At 37.9% G+C, this 19,814-nt stretch overlaps 1 protein-coding gene across 1 annotated transcript in view; it reads right to left on the reverse strand.

Annotated features, from left to right (window-relative positions):
- PHKA1 (phosphorylase kinase regulatory subunit alpha 1) overlaps positions 1 to 16,895 on the reverse strand; it is a gene marked incomplete at its 5' end in the record, with an annotated part of 100,349 nt that extends 83,454 nt beyond the window's left edge. The window contains 7 exons of the mRNA XM_024732982.1: positions 6,370 to 6,448; positions 7,882 to 7,989; positions 9,291 to 9,386; positions 13,206 to 13,328; positions 14,665 to 14,718; positions 15,694 to 15,840; positions 16,797 to 16,895. Of these exons, the coding sequence (XP_024588750.1) occupies positions 6,370 to 6,448; positions 7,882 to 7,989; positions 9,291 to 9,386; positions 13,206 to 13,328; positions 14,665 to 14,718; positions 15,694 to 15,840; positions 16,797 to 16,895 (706 nt within the window). The remainder of the gene's footprint in view (positions 1 to 6,369; positions 6,449 to 7,881; positions 7,990 to 9,290; positions 9,387 to 13,205; positions 13,329 to 14,664; positions 14,719 to 15,693; positions 15,841 to 16,796) is intronic.
- Positions 16,896 to 19,814: the final 2,919 nt, after the last annotated feature.

Consider the following 19,814-nt stretch of genomic DNA (forward strand, 5'->3'; position numbering starts at 1 on the left):
TGTGTGCTTGTGTGTGTGTTTGTGTGTGTGTGTGTGTGTGTGTGTAAGAGATGGGGTGGGGACTACATACATTTCCATATTGCTGTAGCATGAAACACCTTGCACAGTGGAAAAAAACACACAAAAAACAAACAACCCCCCCACCAACCACCAACAAAATGAATCTGGAAAGGCAAATAGGGGTTAGATCGTCATGGAGAGCATGTGTGTCACTTTAAGGAACTTGTATTTTATCCTTGGGTAATGATTTCCAAATTGCATTCTCCCGAGCCTCAGGGTTCTGCAGAGGGCAATGCAGTTGGTAGCAGGAGTAAAGGGGACTAAAGGAGAGGCAAATGAACAACACTCTGGGGTCCCAGGACTACTTTCAACCCCAACAACTCAGCTTTTTGTTTATGTTTTATCAAGTATGTAGAAAATGCTTATTTGGTACCACCTATGTGCTAGGTATTGCCATATGCTAGGGATACAAAGATAGACATGATCCTTGGAGAAAATGACATTGACACTGAGTCTTGCTAGAGAGCTGAATAGGAGTTATTCTGGTAAAAGTGAAGGTAAAACTAAGGGAGAAGCTGTTCCAGACAAAAGAAATAGCATAGACAAAGGCTCAAGGGCAACAGAGAACAAGGCAGATCTAGGAATAATAAAAAGTTCTTTATAGTAGGAACATGGAGTGTGAAGCGGCAGTGGTGAGAAATGACACTGAAGGTGGGGTCAGGGAGCAGATCATAAAGAGCCTTGTAAGCCATGTTAAGAAAGTTTGCAATGGGAAGCCCCTGCAGAGTTGTAATCAGGGGAATAGCATATCCAGATCTCCGTCTTAAAAAGAACATATTCATGTTGATGATTAAAGAATAAGCTGATATACTGTAGTGGACCTACACTGAAGACAGGGAGACCACTTCAAAAGTTATTGCATTAATGCAAGGAAGAGATGCTGACTACTTAGATTAGGATCATGACATTGGTACTGTATAAACTAGATGGATTTATGAATTATTTAGAAGGTAAAGAAATTGGGACTTGTTAACTGAATGTAGGAGATGAGAGAGGGAGAGATACCGAGAATGATTCTTCATGTGTTTATTTGTGTAACTGAGAGAAAAGTGTGCCATTTACTGACATAGGCAAATAGGGAGAAAAGCAGGCACAGATGATGTAGAACTAGGAGAGTGCAGCTGATTAATTTTGGACATGTTGAGTTTAAAGTGAATGTGATATATTCAGGAGTCATTAGCATAGAAAGAGATGGGTCAAGGAGAATATATAGAAAAGAAGAGAAAAGGACCTAGAATATAACCTTGAGAAATTTCAACATATAAGATATGGGCAGATGATGAAAAAGCCTGGGGGCGGGAGTGAGGGGTTCTTGTCTCATGGCTTATATGTTCTCTATGGTATAGGAGGTGAGGTCATCTTCTGAGAGGGGAGAAGTTAGGAGGCAGGAAAAGGGAAAAGGTGAGGAATGGGAGGAAGCTGAGAGACAATAACAAATATTCTGAATAATGAGAGCAGTGGGCTACGGACAAAACTCCCAGAAATACCAACAGTTAAGGGGCAAGGGGAAGAAGAGGAAACCCAGAATGAGACAGAAAAGTACAAAACTTAGGTTGAAGGAGAGCCAAGGGAGTATGGTATCACAGAAGACATGTGAGTTAAGAGTTTCCAGAAACATAAACAACAAATGAAACAGAAAGATCCTCTAAGAAGTGGATTGAAAAATATCTACCGAGTTTGGCAATAACTTAAGCAAAATCACTTTCAGAGGAATGATAAGCTAGTTGTAAATGAATGCAGAATGAATGAAATGTAAAGAAGTGGAAGTTTGGATGAGAAAGGAAGGATAGGATAACTAGAGGGAGATGAACATGTCAATGTATTAAAAATCAGAACCAACAGAGAAGAGTTTGAAGATAGGAAAGAGTAGGTTTCTATGAAGGCTAGGGAAGAGGATAGGATCAAGCATCAGAAGGAGAGTTGGTGCTGAAGAGGAGAAAAGACAGCTTTTCTGAGACTCAAGAAAAGGAGGCAAGGCTGGGTGAAGATATAAGTAAGACTGTAGTGGGGGGGTTGGGAAATTGACAAAGATCAAAACATTAAGCTTACCCAGCATAAAGTAGCAGGCCAAGAATGAGGTTGAAAACAAGCAGTGGGGTTGAAAACAGAGAACGTGTGGAATAGTTGAGGAGAATGAAAATGCTGACTAACAATAAGAACAAGGACTGACAGGAGGCACTGTAGGCCTAGTTAAGCTGGAGACTGTGGATTTACAATGCTACCACTCTGCTCATTTGTGTGATTTTTTTTTTCTAGAAGATTTTAGCAGGCCAGGTATAGGATCAGAAAATATAGAAAGTAAAACTGATCTGGGGCTGTGATTTTTCTGGTGGGTGTAGCAGAAGTTTGTTGTGCTGGTAATTAAGAGATTTATATGACCAACCGAAAGGTAGGGGAGAAAATAGACACAAGTGTAATGGGTTGGAGGGAAGAAAACTGAAATAATATGCAGTTATGACTGGTGATTGGGACTTCTGGGAATGGAATATCTGAGGTGAAACAGTTCTAAAGTTTCATTCTAAAAGTGAGTGGAGTAGAGGCAGAGGGAAGGGTCACTAGGGTTCTAGATATCCAAGAATTTTGAGGCTAAAATATTAGATGGCACTTACTCTGATGCTGAAATCTAGTACTATGGTAGGAATTGGGGAAGAAGAGGAAGGCTATGAGCCAAGCCTCAAAGTCTCTAATGAATGAATGAGAGTAACCAGGAGACCAATATAGCCAGATGGCATAAGTCTCAAAGGAGAACAAGCTTTCTCATGGGAGGGGAAGAGTAATGGTCTTTTATATAACGTTCGCTATGTACAGGAATACCTCAGAGATGTTGCAGGTTTGGTTCCAGACCACTGCAGTAAAGCGAGTATAAAGATAAAGCGAGTCACACAAATTTTTAGTTTCCCAGTGCATATAAAAGTTATGCTTATAGAAAACAAACTTATGGTTACCAAAAGGGGTAGCAAGGTGGCAGGGGTAGATAAATTAGGAGTTTGGGATTAACATATACACACTACTATATATAAAATATTAATAGGTAAACAGCAAGGATCTACTGTATAGCACAAGGAACTATACTCAATATCTTGTAGTAACCTATAATGGAAAAGAATCTGAAAAAGAATATATATATATAAAAAAAGAATATATATATGTATATATATATATACACACACACACATACACACAACTGAATCACTTTGCTGTACACTTGAAACTAACACAACACTGCAAATTAACTATAGCTCAATTAAAAAATAAATAAAACCAAATGAAAAGAGTTATGTTTACACTATATTTTAGTCTGTTAAGTGTGCAACAGCATTGTATCCAAAAAAACAATGTAAACGCCTCAATTAAAAATACTTTATTATTGGGCTTCCCTGGTGGCGCAGTGGTTGGGAGTCCGCCTGCAGATGCAGGGGACACGGGTTCGTGCCCCGGTCCAGGAGGATCCCACATGCCGCGGAGCGGCTGGGCCCATGAGCCATGGCCGCTGAGCCTGCGCTCCGCAATGGGAGAGGCCACAGTGGTGAGAGGCCCGCGTACCACAAAAAGAAAAAACAAAACAAAAAATACTTTATTATTAAAAAATGCTAACAATCATCTGAGCCTTCAATGAGTCATAGTAGTAACATCAAAGATCACTGATCACAGATTACTATAATAATAATGAAAAAGCTTGAAGTATTGCTAGAATTATAAAATGTGACAGAGACACGAAGTAAGCAAATGCTCTTGGAAAAATGGTGCCAAGAGACTTGCTTGACACAAGGTTGCCACAGACCTTCAATTTGTAAAAAACACAATATTTGCAAAGCACAATAAAGTGAAGCACAATAAAATGAAATATGCCTGTACATTGATAAGCAAAGACTACCTTTATGACTACCTTTATCCTATCCTACCACATAGGATGCCAAGTATAAGAAGGTTTAGAAAATACTAAGGATTATTTTCTATATAGAATCAACTCCAATGGAGGTTGGGGTTGAAGTGGAGACATTTCAGAGGAGCTTCTCAGGAGGAGCTAGTACCACATTGGATAGTGTTTCTGGGGAGTCAAAAATCACCTGGAGTTTTCTACCCTAGGAGAGTAGCATAATAGTGATGTCATTGAGAGAGTTAAGGAAGGTGGCAAGGTTTGCTTTTCTTGGGAGAGGTAAAAGAATAGGATGGAGACAAAAAAAGGTCAGTTTTGCATTTGAAGTATAAGTGATGAAAATGTTGTGTATATATATTGGGACTAGACTTCTTAAAACGTTTATACAGCTTAGCCCAGTGTTTTGCATAGAGTAGATAACCTCAAAATTTAAGTTGATTGCTAGGAACAAAAAATAAAGATTTGGAGTACTCTCTAAAGAGGTAATAGTTGGAGCCATGGAAGCAAATGTATTATGGAGGAGGCAGCCCTAGCAAACACATGCAGGGTATAAATACAGGAAGACAAGAGTATAAGACTAAGTACACAACCATTAGGAGGATATGAGAAGAAAGAAATACTAGTAGAAAAAGCACAGAAGGAATGCTCAGAACAAAAGCAGAGATAATCAGAAGGCTATAATATCATCATGGTGAAAAGAAAAGAGTTTCCAGAAATAAGAAGTATTAAGAGAATCAGATAACATCCTTTGTTAAGCATTTGTTCATGATTAAGATTAACAGAAATCTTGAAACCAAACAGAGTCAAGTTTATACTATACATTTTGAAGCCTAACAAAGTACATCATAAAGAATAAAGTCATCATTTACTGGCCCAAAAAATAAATAAAACCAAATGAAAAGAGTTATGTTTACACTATATTTTAGTCTGTTAAGTGTGCAACAGCATTGTATCCAAAAAAACAATGTAAACGCCTCAATTAAAAATACTTTATTATTGGGCTTCCCTGGTGGCGCAGTGGTTGGGAGTCCGCCTGCAGATGCAGGGGACACGGGTTCGTGCCCCGGTCCAGGAGGATCCCACATGCCGCGGAGCGGCTGGGCCCATGAGCCATGGCCGCTGAGCCTGCGCTCCGCAATGGGAGAGGCCACAGTGGTGAGAGGCCCGCGTACCACAAAAAGAAAAAACAAAACAAAAAATACTTTATTATTAAAAAATGCTAACAATCATCTGAGCCTTCAATGAGTCATAGTAGTAACATCAAAGATCACTGATCACAGATTACTATAATAATAATGAAAAAGCTTGAAGTATTGCTAGAATTATAAAATGTGACAGAGACACGAAGTAAGCAAATGCTCTTGGAAAAATGGTGCCAAGAGACTTGCTTGACACAAGGTTGCCACAGACCTTCAATTTGTAAAAAACACAATATTTGCAAAGCACAATAAAGTGAAGCACAATAAAATGAAATATGCCTGTACATTGATAAGCAAAGACTACCTTTATGACTACCTTTATCCTATCCTACCACATAGGATGCCAAGTATAAGAAGGTTTAGAAAATACTAAGGATTATTTTCTATATAGAATCAACTCCAATGGAGGTTGGGGTTGAAGTGGAGACATTTCAGAGGAGCTTCTCAGGAGGAGCTAGTACCACATTGGATAGTGTTTCTGGGGAGTCAAAAATCACCTGGAGTTTTCTACCCTAGGAGAGTAGCATAATAGTGATGTCATTGAGAGAGTTAAGGAAGGTGGCAAGGTTTGCTTTTCTTGGGAGAGGTAAAAGAATAGGATGGAGACAAAAAAAGGTCAGTTTTGCATTTGAAGTATAAGTGATGAAAATGTTGTGTATATATATTGGGACTAGACTTCTTAAAACGTTTATACAGCTTAGCCCAGTGTTTTGCATAGAGTAGATAACCTCAAAATTTAAGTTGATTGCTAGGAACAAAAAATAAAGATTTGGAGTACTCTCTAAAGAGGTAATAGTTGGAGCCATGGAAGCAAATGTATTATGGAGGAGGCAGCCCTAGCAAACACATGCAGGGTATAAATACAGGAAGACAAGAGTATAAGACTAAGTACACAACCATTAGGAGGATATGAGAAGAAAGAAATACTAGTAGAAAAAGCACAGAAGGAATGCTCAGAACAAAAGCAGAGATAATCAGAAGGCTATAATATCATCATGGTGAAAAGAAAAGAGTTTCCAGAAATAAGAAGTATTAAGAGAATCAGATAACATCCTTTGTTAAGCATTTGTTCATGATTAAGATTAACAGAAATCTTGAAACCAAACAGAGTCAAGTTTATACTATACATTTTGAAGCCTAACAAAGTACATCATAAAGAATAAAGTCATCATTTACTGGCCCAAACCAGACCTTTAATGTAAAATTTCTGCTGCTGGGAATAAGAATACATACCTTGAACCACAACATCTGGCTTTGGTACAGTAGAAAACCTGCGATTCAGGGGGTCAATTTCTCCAGGAGCTAAAAATCCCTAAAGAAAAACCATAAAAAGACAGATTACTATATCTCCAAAAAAGCTAATGTTTGAGGAGAAACAACATACCAGTGCCAAAACCCTGTACCATAACATGTGAGAGGCATGTATGGAAAGGAAACAAATACCTTTACTGTATGAAAATGTTTGAACTCCTGGATTCACATCCAAATTAATTTTATCTGGAGTTAATTTCTAGTGGCTGCCAAAAATCATTTTTTTGGAAATAGATGGGGTATAAAAGATAAACAGAAAGTTTTCTAGTTATACCTCCACTTTCTCTGGATGCACATGATTAGACAATCAGATCACAATGCTTCTAATCAATAATTTAAGTCATTAGTCCTGTTGCTTTCCTATTTACGCATATGCTTGCTATGATTTCTGCTTAGCAGATATCTTTTGACTTGACCTGAGTTTCTGTCTTTGATGAAATGCGATGAACTCACCCACTCAGCCCTTAAGAATACCATTCATCTCCTCATTTTTTCATAGCATTAATTTATTCTAATTGAATGAGAAAGTCACCAGGTAAGGATTATTTTAAACAAATCATTCTGCCCATTATTGCTACATTTATAATAATGTCAACTAAAGATAAACTTTATGCTGTACGCTTGAAACTCAGTGATATGTCAATTACATCTCAATAAAACTGGGACAAACAAAACAAAACAAATAAAAACAGCTCCAGAAAGTAAACAGTTATACATAAACAGGTCGAAGAGTATGGCTCAGAAAGGAAAGCTAAGTCCCATCCTAGATCCTCTAGGAGCCTGGGTTATAGCTTACCTTATATAATAACTTATAATGGGGAAATAGATTTGTCAGTAAAACTGGAAAACTTTGAGAAAGGGAACCCTTCTTATGGTTCAAAATGTCACAAATAAGCTGACGTAAACTAAGAAATTCCAAAGTGCTTCATTAAGAGCTGTCTCAACAGAGTTTAATATAAGGAACATTTAAAGGGCCCCTTATCAACAAACAAACAAATAAAAAACTATGATGCTCCCAAACACTTGTCATGGTACCTAAAATTATCTTATCAGTTTATTTAATTAAAGAATGAAACATTATGTTGCTTGGAAAAGTTAGCACTTAAATCCATTATAAGTCATTACTATCCAAGCACAATTGCATTCGCAGTTACCAGACAGGCACTAGGGGGCGTTTTGAAAAGGAACTATCTAGGGTCTGATCCCAGAGCAACTTCAAGTACAGTACCAAGGCAGGAACCCCTGGGCAAGCATGACAGACATGGTTGCCAGAGGGAAAGATTTTTGCCAAGGACTGGCCATGCTCTCACTCTAAGATAAGGCAGAATACAAAAGGCAAAAGATATATCCTTCAGATTTAATGAGCTACTCACAAATCTGATTGTTATGGTGACTAAAGCAGAAAAATGGAAGAGCCTTGAAGTTTCCCCTTACCTCTGCCATCAAGCTTCCTAAGATGTATAGAGACTGACCCCACATATGAGGCAGTTTGCCCATGGGGACTCGGTCCACAGTGTGAGGATTTTGATATTCTTCATCAACCTAAATAAATAAATAAAGAGATAAAGGAAAAGAATAGAAGGTTTAGGGCTTCCCTGATGGTGCAGTGGTTAAGAATCTGCCTGCCAATGCGGGGGACACAGGTTCAACACCTGGTCCAGGAAGATCCCACATGCTGCGGAGCAACTAAGCCCATGCGCCACAACTACTGAGCCTGCACTCGAGAGCCAGTGAGCCACAACTACTGAGCCCGTGTGCCGCAACTACTGAAGCTCGTGCTCCTAGAGCCTGTGCTCCACAACAAGAGAAGCCACCGCAATGAGAAGCCCATGCACCGCAACAAAGAGTGGCCCCCGCTCACCACAACTACTAGAGGAAGCCAATGCACAGCAATGAAGACCCAATGCAGCCAAAAATAAATAAATAAATCAATTAATTAAAAAAAAGAATAGAAGGTTTAAAATACTAGACAACAAAAAGCCCGAGTCTGGATTGTGATTCATACTCTATAAAACAGTCATATATGCAATGCACTGAAAAGTCAAGCACTATGACTACAGTCTAGGGCAGTGCTCCTCTAACTGTACATGGATACACCCTACCTGAGGATCTTGTCCAATGGCATATTCTTACTGAGTAGATGTGGGGAAAGGCCTGAAATCTGCATTTCTAACAAGCTCTCAGGTTATGCTGCTGATGTTGCTAGGAACTTAGTCCACTCATCCCCACCAGCATGGAATATTGCATCTCTCCCCCGGCTAATGCTCTTTTGCAATGGAGAAGAGGAACAATGGTAATTTGAACTGGCATTTTGAGAAAATTGAGACATACTTCATTTTCCAAGCCTGATCTACTCAATTAATCCCAGATAACTAGCCTCAAAGCAGAAAATATCAAATACTGAGAGTTCACACAGAACATCACTCTAGTTCGGCTTACTGATCTCTACATCATTCTCAACCTTAAAGTTTGATTTTTTTAAAAATCAATCTCTGAACAACTCATTTTATTTTTTTAAATTGAGGTTTGGCTGACATATAGAAAGGCCATACATATTTAACATATGCATCTTAATGAGTTTGAGGACAAATAAACACCCGTGAAACTACCTCTATAAGATTTGATCTTGCCCTCGTCTTGCCCAGTAACAGTGCCATAACTGAGTCTGCTTTATAAATATACTTTCAAAGGAATAAAATCATATTTTAATTGTTCTATACCTAAAGAAAGACTTTAGAACATTAAAATCAGAAGATTAAAAATTATTTGACTCAAATAAGGCAGTCCTTTTGAGGTGCTGCTCCTTTTCTCCCAGCTCCATGTTATGGCACCGTCCAGCTTACCTTGTCAGGAGGAACACTGTACAGCTCCGGCAGAAGTGGGACTCCATTTTTGCCTTTGATGAGGACTGCTTCAAGAGCCTCTCTGTATTCTTGAACCTGTAGAGAAAAGAAAAGGGGAACAAAATTCAGAGTTCCCTTTGGGGATCTAGGGGAGGGTTGTAGCCAAAGAAGGTCCTATTTCAAAGGGGTATATTCACCTAGTGAAAGGAAAGAAAGGGAAGTAGTATTTACTAAATGCTGATGGAGGCCAGATACTATGCTAGGAGTTTTGCATACTTTTAACGCATTTAATTTTTTTAACATCTTTATTGGAGTATAATTGCTTTACAATGTTGTGTTAGTTTCTGTTATATAACAAAGTGAATCAGCTATATGTATACATATATCCTCATATCCCCTCCCTCTTGCGTGTCCCTCCCACCCTCCCTATCACACCCCTCTAGGTGGTCACAAAGCACTGAGCTGATCTCCCTGTGCTATGTGGCTGCCTCCCACTAGCTATCTAGTTTACATTTGGTAGTGTATATATGTCAATGCCACTCTCTCACTTCATCCCAGCTTACCCTTCCCCCTCCCCATGTCCTCAAGTCCATTCTCTACATCTGCATCTTTATTCCTGTTCTGCTGATGAATAAATTTAATTTTAATAACCATCCAGGTGTCTGTAATTAAAGCCTTTTTACAGGGAAATTAAGGCTCAAGGAGGTTATGAGCTTCTGAAAGATCATACAGCGAGTGCAAGGATGAGCCCAGATTTGAGTCCAAGTCAGCCTGCCTCCACGTACATGCTTCTACCCACTGTGTACTACACTGAGTACAGCTTCTTGACTTTACACGTAATTGCTTTTAAAACTGTATTTTCCCTGTCAAATTAAGTTTCTATTATGATCAAGTTTACATTTTTTTGCTTAACAATTTGCTGTAGATTAGTAATAAATAAAAAGCAAAAAAACCCCACTATAATTTATGGTGGAAAAACTATATAGTCAGTTCTGCTATGATAGTTGTTTTGAAAACACAAATTTGTTCCAATGCATTTGATATATTACAGAACAATTTGAGCATAACATGAATTTCACATCTGCTTATGCACAATTTCAACCTGAGAAGGCACTCAGCTGAACTGAGTCGTGTAAGAATACACAACACACACAGATGCACACACCTCAGAACCATGAACCACAACCCATCCACATGTGGTGTTACAACTTTCCATCCAATTTCAGATAACTCTCCTACCACTCCCGAGCTGCTCCCTTCTCATGGCCGACTTGGCTGCATGGCTCTGTGCCTTCCCTTCTATTTAATTTCCCCTTCTATTCCCTCCTTGCCCTATTTTTTAAATTTTCCCTCTCTGTTTGATATTCTTTTTTTTTCTTTTCTCTTATGCTATCTCTCTTTTCCTCTCTTCCTCTGGCATGTAGGGTGGTGTGCACGGGAGCCCTGCAAGTGAGGTGGTAGGAACATGGTTGCACATATCCACAAGAAAACTTCAGGTGTTTTTCAAGGTACAAGTGCCGTATCTTTGTGGTATTTATATATTTCTTAACCATTTAACATGTATAAGGCTGTGGTACTGTTTTTTTTCAATTATGAGAAAACCAAACACTAATATAAAATTATATTTGAAGTATAAAAGTTAATCCGAATTTTAAACCATGATATTAAATTTTAATACACATTTTAATAGCAGCATATTTTATACACATGATCTCTAATTTAACATTTCATTCTTGTTGAACATTTAAATTACCACCAGACTTAATTTGTATGAATGTAACAGTGATGAGCAGCGTTGTACCTAAATGTATGCCGCCCTTGAAATAATTTTCTCAGAATACAATTTTTGAAAGAGTAATGAATGAATGTGTTAAAGCCATTAATGCCTATCTGTGGTACTGTTTTTATTAGGTTCCTATCATTTTGTATGTATTTCTGACAAACTTTTTAAGTGTTTTCCCCAACCACATTTTCCCATAAGCCCTATAGTTTTTACTTCTCAAATATGCAGAGCATGGTGATTTTTAGGGAACACCTATGTGTCTCATTATAGCCAAATTGACTGTACCATGCACTTATCATATGTCTTCATCTGTGAAAGTCAAAGAATTTTAGGGCTATCCACTTCTTCAATGAAGAAAGAAAAACTATTCTCATCATATGTACAGGCATACCTTGTTTTATTGCACTTTGCTTTATTGTGCTTCACAGATACTGCTTTTTGTTTGTTTTACAAATTGAAGGTTTGCAGCAACCCTGTGTTGAGCAAGTCTACTGGCATCATTGTTCCAACAGCATTTGCTCATTTTGTGTCTCTGTGTCACATTTCTAGGAATTCTGGAAGTATTTCAAAGCATGTACCAGCAAAAAGATTATGACCCATGGAAGGCTCAGATGATGGTTAGCATTTTTCAGCAATAAAATATTTTTAACTAAGGTATGTACATTGTTTTTTTAGACATACTGCTATTGCACACTTAACAGAATGTAGTGTAAACATAACTTTTATATGCACTGGGAAACCAAAAAATTTCATATGACTTGCTTTATTGAGATATTTGCAATATTTGTGCTGCTCTGGAACTGAACCTGCATACCTCTGAGGTATGCCTTTACAGAGAAACTGAAGAAGTCAATGACAGTACTTGGACTACTCAGTGGTCAGCAGCAAAGCCAGGAAAAAAGAAGAATAAAAAAGAATCCAGGCCTTCCAGCTCCTTTTTTCCCCTGAGAGTTCAAAACACCTGAATATGCTTTGTACTTAGTTGGGACATTTAATAAATAAATCTTTCTTTGAGCAAGCACAGTTTTTGAGAAACAATTCTGTGGAATTTGAGAAGGACTGAGAAAAATGGTAGAATCAAAATAGGGTGGTCAAGGGACTTCCCTGGTGGTCCAGTGGGTAAGACTCTGTGCTCCCCATGCAGAGGCCCCAGGTTCGATCTCTGGTCAGGGAACTAGATCCCACATGCATGATCCAACCAAGAATCTGCATGCCGAAGCCCACATGCCGCAACTAAGAAGCCCGCATGCCACCAACTAAACATGCCACAATGAAGATCCTGCGTGCCATAACTAAGACCCAGAGCAGCCAAAATGAATAAATAAATAAATAATAAATATTTTTTAAAAGTTTGGTTTAAAAAAATAGGGTGCTCAAAATAGGGCAGGTATCTCTATTATCGCTTATCTTACTTCTTGCTCAAATAAGGATACTCTATATAAAGCTTAGAGTAAAACAGCACTTTGTGCCCCTGAAACTTTGGTGTACCCCTATTATTTAAACTCATATTGGCAGTTACAGATTACTACTGGCCAAAGTATTCAAATTACACAAAACTGTATTTATGTAGCCAAGTATAAACGACTTCCAAATGTGTTGGATTTATGTCCAAGTTTAGAACATAGCCAATTTGCAGAATGCCTGACATTAAACTAACTTGATTAAATTGTCCAGTCTCACTGTTTTCCAACAATGGTTTCTAAACTGCTTTATTCATGTAGCTCAAAAAGCAATGATGACTGTATTTTGGGGGGTGAGGACAGGGTATAAGTGGGTGGTTGTTTTGTTTTTTGTTTGTTTTTGCTAAAGTCAGAATATCATTTCCAAGATTTATTAAAAAAAAAGACATACAAAGTCAGGAGGTAAATTCAAGTACCTCTGATGATTAAGGCAAGTATACAGGACTTGCTATTCTGCTTTCTATATTTATTAAAAGTCAAGTCTGAGTGATAGCAATATCCAGGTCTTCTAACTCTTTAACATGTGCCCTCAACTACTAGTCTCTAGAAGATAACTCTGTCTCCTCCCTATTAGGGAAGACTTCCATTTGGACACAGGGTCAGCACAGTCATTAACTGAAAGAGGAAGACATAATAACAATCTGCTAAAAAGCTCTTTCCCCAGTGCATTACCTGTTCTGCATTCCCACTAAATACCCCATCAAGGATAAAGTATGTCCAGAACAATGGCCATTCACACTCAATGTTTTCAAATAACTTCAGCTCAGCTGGTTCATAGTACAGACGATTGGGATCCTGGTAAAAACACAATAAACAAAGTCTGTCTTATCACTCCAAGGTCAGACTATATCTTTAGTTCAGAGGTATTACAACACAGCCTTTCACCACTGATAGTTTGTTTCAGAGAAGGCAGAGCACATACACACTCCCCTCCTTTAGCAAGTACTTTTGTCATGTGATTCTAACTAGCAGAACTGGTATAATAATGATACTACAGGCAGGTGTATGAGGAAGTGAGACTAATTTGTAATAAGCCTGAGTTTGGTTTTGTACTTGTTAAGTTTGAGGTAGCAGCAGAACATACAAATAGAAATGTTCAGAAGGACAGCGAGAGATGAGGGTTTGGGAATCATCCTTATAGAGGTGACACACGAATCACAAATTATGGATGTAGTACCTATATATAATGAACAAGCAGCCTAAGAACAGAATCTTGGTAAACGCTGAATTTGGTGAGGGAGGACAGAAAGAGGAGAAAAATTAAGATGGTGTAGAGTTGTGGAAGTTAAAATAGGAAAAGAATTTCAAGAAAATGTAGGGGTAGGTAATAGTGATGTACTACAGAGAAGTCAAGGAGAATAAGGACTGAGAAAAGGCTACTGGATTGCTTACTTAGGAGATCATGATGATATTTCAGAGCACAATTTTAATAGATTGGTAGGGGCAGAGGTCAAAAGGCTTAAAGAATAAAATGGAAGACAGGAAGTAAACCAGAAGAGTTTGAGCTCGGTAATTTAAAAAAATATATAATGGCTCTCAACCAGCAAACCTGAGCCTTAAACTATATTTACATTGTCAATGAAAGTGGTTACCAACCATTCATTCCCTTTTAATAATACTAAATTTTCTCCATTGATATTTCCAAGGAGAACTTTTGACAAGTGGAACAAAAGGAAGTTAACTTTTCAAGATCAAGTACTGTTTGGAACTAACCAACTGCAAAAGGTGGAAGGGATCCAAAAGGATCTACTGACAGAAAGATTTTTCCCTTTGTAATAATTAAATATTTGGGGGGGAATATTTTGAGACTATGTAAATAATCTGTTTCTGCCGAAATTTTCATCCACTGACTTAAGCATCCATCAGTAGCTCTTTCCTGAAACTAACCAACTTCAAGAGGTGGAAGGACTACACCTTCCTCTATTTTATTTAATCCAGAAGGGCTCACAAGCAAAACCTGGCAATTAATCCTAACAAAGGTAGCAAACATCAGTTATTGTTATCCTATTTAGTGATTATTTGAAGTACCATTAATGAGGTAAGTATTTTCTCTGAATGAGGTATTTTCTCTGAATGAGGCTGCAGTAGTGACCATCCTACCTTGGACTCATTTTGGGGAAAACAAACCTACCTCTTTAGGAGTTTTATATCCATCTCGTAGAAAGCGACAGCAACCATAACGACCCTGGGAATGCAGAGGAAACAAGCCAGAAGAATGAACATTGGTACAGCAATATAATTAATCAGAAATGTATCCTTTGCAACAGCTACATGTGCCAACCTATCATCAATAGAGACATGATACTTAAAAAATAATTTTAAAAAACCCTGATATCAGTCCAGCAGCAGAAAGTGATTTCAGCAATGTGATTTCAAGCGAGGGCTAAGTTGCAGGCTCTTCCCTAAAGCAGTGTTTTTATTTTATCTTCTCCATGGCTTTCCACCATAGGATAAGTCTGTGACAGCCCAATTACTAATCTATGCAGTCCTGCTCACACAATTCATAAGAGACCACAGTTTTTTTAAAAAAGAAAACACAGTTTAAAAATTTTGAGATAATCTGAGACTTACAGAAGAGTTCCCAAAACAGTACAGAGTCCCTGTATATCCTTCAACCACTGTCCCCTAATATTAACATCTTAAATAACCACAGAAAATTTACCAAAACCAAAAAATTAACCTTGGTACAACACTATTAACCAAAGTATAGAACTTATTTGGATTTCATCAGTTTTTCCACTGATGCTTTTTTCTGTTCCAGTATCCAATTTAGGATACCACTGCATTTAGCTGGCATGTCTCCTTAGTCTCTTCTAATCTGTGATGGTTCCTCAGTCCTTCCCTGTTTTTCATCATCTTGACATTTTTGCAGAGTGTCTGTCAGTTACTTTGTAGAATGCCTCTCGATTTGGTTTTGTCTGATGTTTTCTCATGATTAGATTGAGGTACCGCATTCCTGGGAAGGACATCACGGAGGTGTTGTGCGCTTCTCAGTGCACCGTATCAGGGCGTACATGATGTCAGTACATCTTATTACTGGTGATGTTAACCCTGATCACTTGGTTAAATCACCAACATAGGTCATATTCAAGACTCACAAAGATACTAATTTAGCCTTAAAATTAGAGCTTAAAGGAAAGAAAGGCACATATGGACATACCTGAAGCTTAGTGATGATTTCCTGTTTTGTGAGCTCCACCAACTGATTATCCTCTACTGCAAAGGCTGGGAAGGAAATAACTGAAAGTAGACTAGCATCAACCTCTTTGGATGTTGAAGCCCGGGGGAGTATCGAATTAAGGATAGACTAAAAGAAAGGAAGTCAAAGGTGGCACATTAGTAAATAACTCAGCATTATAAAGTTATTAGCTTTAGTTTCAAAAGATGTATGTTGAAGAGGATCATTCAGTTGAAAATCTAAAAATGATTTAATAGTGAAAGCTTAGAAGACTACTTCTATAAATCATCCCTTGTCTTAATCCTGCTCTCAGTGCCTCCTAATCCTGATTCTTAAGCAGCTGCTAATGGATAAAGAATACTCTAACATCATTATCCCACCCATAATGCTGTTGCTCCATTAGCAACTATCTAAGCATAAAGATAAAATGTAGCTGCTGGGAAGCAAGATGTGGAAGGCTTAGCTCCTATATCCCTGAAATTTATCTTTTCCATGGAAAATTTTGCATTTTTAAAATTAGAAGGTGAGACTGTATTCACTAGAACACCATGGGTATCTAATCAAGGTTTGAAGAAGACAAGAAAGGCCATCTTGTCAATGACAAGAACCTTACTCTTTCAATACAGAGAGTAATCCTAAACAAAACTGAAGATATGCATTTACCACTTAAACAGTCTAATCTCCAAACATCTAACCCGAGGGCCAACCAGGGACAAGAGAAAGTTTCAGAGCCACTATCAAGAAGAACACTCAAAATCGATCACCTCTTGTTCTCTTGGGATATTTAGAAAAGGAGATACTCAGGAGCAGAGCCCATATACCCTTGATACGATAATAGTGGAGAATTCCATATACTGTGATAGGATCACTTTATAACCTTGGGTGAGAGAACAGCACTATGATCTCTGTTATAGCTCATGCTGTATCAGGTTTATCTCTATAGGATGCTTGATAAGACATTTTTGGTACATGGTAATAAATCAGATTATGTACTCTCATTCAGTTCTGCTTATTCTAAAGCTCATGCTAAATTTGAGTCTGAGTAAAAATACATTTTTCTATAACGTTGTCCATTATTCTCCTACCTGGCAGTGTTGCACTTCATCAGCTAGGACATGGATAACTGACTGGGGACCACCTTTCACACCAAACAGGTCCAGTTCATCTAATGCCTCCAGGGCTGCCTTTGAGGAACAAAGAAGGAAAGTACAACTTCAGCATTATAAATGCGTATATTTCTTCTCCCTCTACCCCTGGTATCATATCAATGAACATGATATCATTTTAAATACGTTCAGCAGAACAGAAAATACAATAACATTCTTTATTCCGCCTCTGAGGGTTTTTCTGGTCTCCCATATTGTCCCAGAGACACTTGAGATGGAGGCTGCATTCATACTTTCATGATTAAAAACCCTCAACAAATTTGGTATAGAAGGAACATACCTCAACATAATAAAGGCCATATACAACAAACCCACAGCTAACATTCTACTCAGTGGTGAAAAATTGAAAGTTTTCCTGCAAGATTAAAGCAAGACAAGGGTGCTCACTCTCACCACTCTTATTCAACGTAGTACTGGAAGTCCTAGCTAAAGCAATTGGGAAAGACAAAGAAATAAAAGGCATCCAAATCAGAAATGAAGAAGTAAAATTGTCATTATTTGAAGATGATATGATCTCATATATAGAAAACCCTAAAGACTCAACCAAAAAACTGTTGGAACTAATCAACAAATTCAGTAAAGTTACAGGATATAAAATCGACATACAGAAATCAGTTGTGTTTTCTGTACACTAACAACAAAACATCTAAAAAAGAAATAAAGAAAACTATCCCATTCACAACAGCATCAAAAGCAATAAAATACTTAAGAATAAATTTAACCAAAGAGGTGAAAGATCTGTACAATGAACACTACAATACTTTGATGACAGGAATTTAAGACAAAAACAAATGGAAAGATAGCCCCATGCTCATGGATCAGAAGAATTAATATTGTTAAAATGTCTACACTACCCAAAGTCATCTATAGATACAACGCAATCCGTATAAAAATTCCAATGGCATTTTTCACAGAAATAAAAAAAATCCTAAAATTTGTATGGAATCACAAAAGACCCTAAATAGACAAAGCTATTGAGAAAGAAAAATAAAGCTGAGGGCATCACACTTCCTGATTTCAAACTATACTACAAAGGTATAGTAATTAAAATAGTATGATACAGGCATAAAAGTAGACACATAGACCAATGAAACAGAATAGAGAGCCCAGAAATAAACCCCTGCATTTACAGTCAATTAATATTTGATAAAGGAGCCAGGAACACTCAATGGGAAAATGATAGCGTCTCTTCAACAGTTTTGGGAAAACTGGATAATCACATACAGAACAATAAAATTGGACCCCTATCTTACACCACACACAAAAATTAACTCAAGATGGATTAAACATTAAGACTGGATATCACAAAACTCTTCTTTCACATTGGTCTTGACAATGATATTTTAGATGACACCAAAGGTATAAGCACAAAAGCAAAAATCAATAAGGGGGACTACATCAAACTAAAAAGTTTCTGCGTATAGAGAAGGGACTTGAGGACACAGGGAGGGGGAAGGGTAAGCTGGGACGAAATGAGAGAGTGGCATGGACTTATATATACTACCAAATGTAAAACAGACAGCTAGTGGGAAGCAGCCGCATAACACAGGGAGATCAGCTCAGTGCTTTGTGACCACCTAGAGGGGTGGGATAGGGAGGGTGGGAGGGAGGGAGATGCAAGAGGGAAGGGATATGGCAACATATGTATATGTATAACTGATTCACTTTGTTATAAAGCAGAAACTAACACACCATTGTAAAGCAATTATACTCCAATAAAGATGTTTATAAATAAATAAATAAATAGAAAGCTTCTACACAATAAAAGAAATAATCAAAAAGATGAAAAAGCAACCTAGAGAATGGGAGAAAATATTTGCAAACCACATATATAATGAGAAGTTTATATCCCAAATATATAAAGAACATACACAATTAATAATTCAATTAAAAAATGGACAAAGGAAATGAATAGACATTTTTTACAAAGAGAACATACAAATGGCCAACAGGTACATGAAAAGATGCTCAAAATCACTAATCAACAGGGAAATGCAAGTCAAAACCACAATGCAATATCTCCGCACATCTGTCAGAATGGTTATCATAAAAAAGATAAGTATGGGTGAGGACATGGATAAAAGCAAACCTTGCATACTGCTGGGGGGAATGCAAGTTGGTTCAGCCACTATGGAAAATAATAAGTATGGAGGTTACTCAAAAAATTAAATTCGAACAACCATATGATCCAGCAATTTCACTTCTGGGTATATATCCAAAGGAAATAAAAACAGGATATCAAAGAAATATATGCACTCCTATGTTTACTGCAGCATCATTCACAATGTACGGAAACAATCTAAGTGTCTGTCAACAGATGAATGGATAAAGAAGATGTGGGGTATGTGTTTGCATACCTGCATCTGTGTGTGTATGTATGTGTGCGTGTGTGTGTGTGTTTGTATGTGTGTATAATGGAATATCATTCAGCCATAAGAAACAAGGAGGAGACTGGTTCAAGATGGTAGAGTAGAAGGACGTGCACTCACTCCCTCTTGTGAGAGCACCAGAATCACAACTAACTGCTGAACAATCATCGACAGGAAGACACTGGAACTCACCAAGAAAGATACCCCACATCCAAAGACAAAGGAGAAGCCACAGTGAGATGGTAGGAGGGGTGCAATCATAATAAAATCAAATCCCATAATTGCTGGGTGGGTGACTCACAAACTGGAGAACACTTATACCACAGAAGTCCACCCACTGGAGTGAAGGTTCTGAGCCCCACGTCAGGTTTCCCAACAGGAGGAGGGATTCCTAGAGAATCAGACTTTGAAGGCTAGTGGGATTTGATTGCAAGACTTTGACAGAACTGGAGGAAATAGAGACTCCACTCTTGGAGGGCACACACAAAGTAGTGTGCGTATTAGAACCCAGGGGAAGGAGCAGTGACCCCATAGGAGACTGACCCAGACATACCTGCTAGTGTTGGAA

Source organism: Neophocaena asiaeorientalis, unplaced genomic scaffold (assembly GCF_003031525.2).
Source record: "Neophocaena asiaeorientalis asiaeorientalis breed wild unplaced genomic scaffold, Neophocaena_asiaeorientalis_V1.1 scaffold1075, whole genome shotgun sequence".
Classification (NCBI taxonomy): Eukaryota; Metazoa; Chordata; class Mammalia; order Artiodactyla; family Phocoenidae; genus Neophocaena; species Neophocaena asiaeorientalis.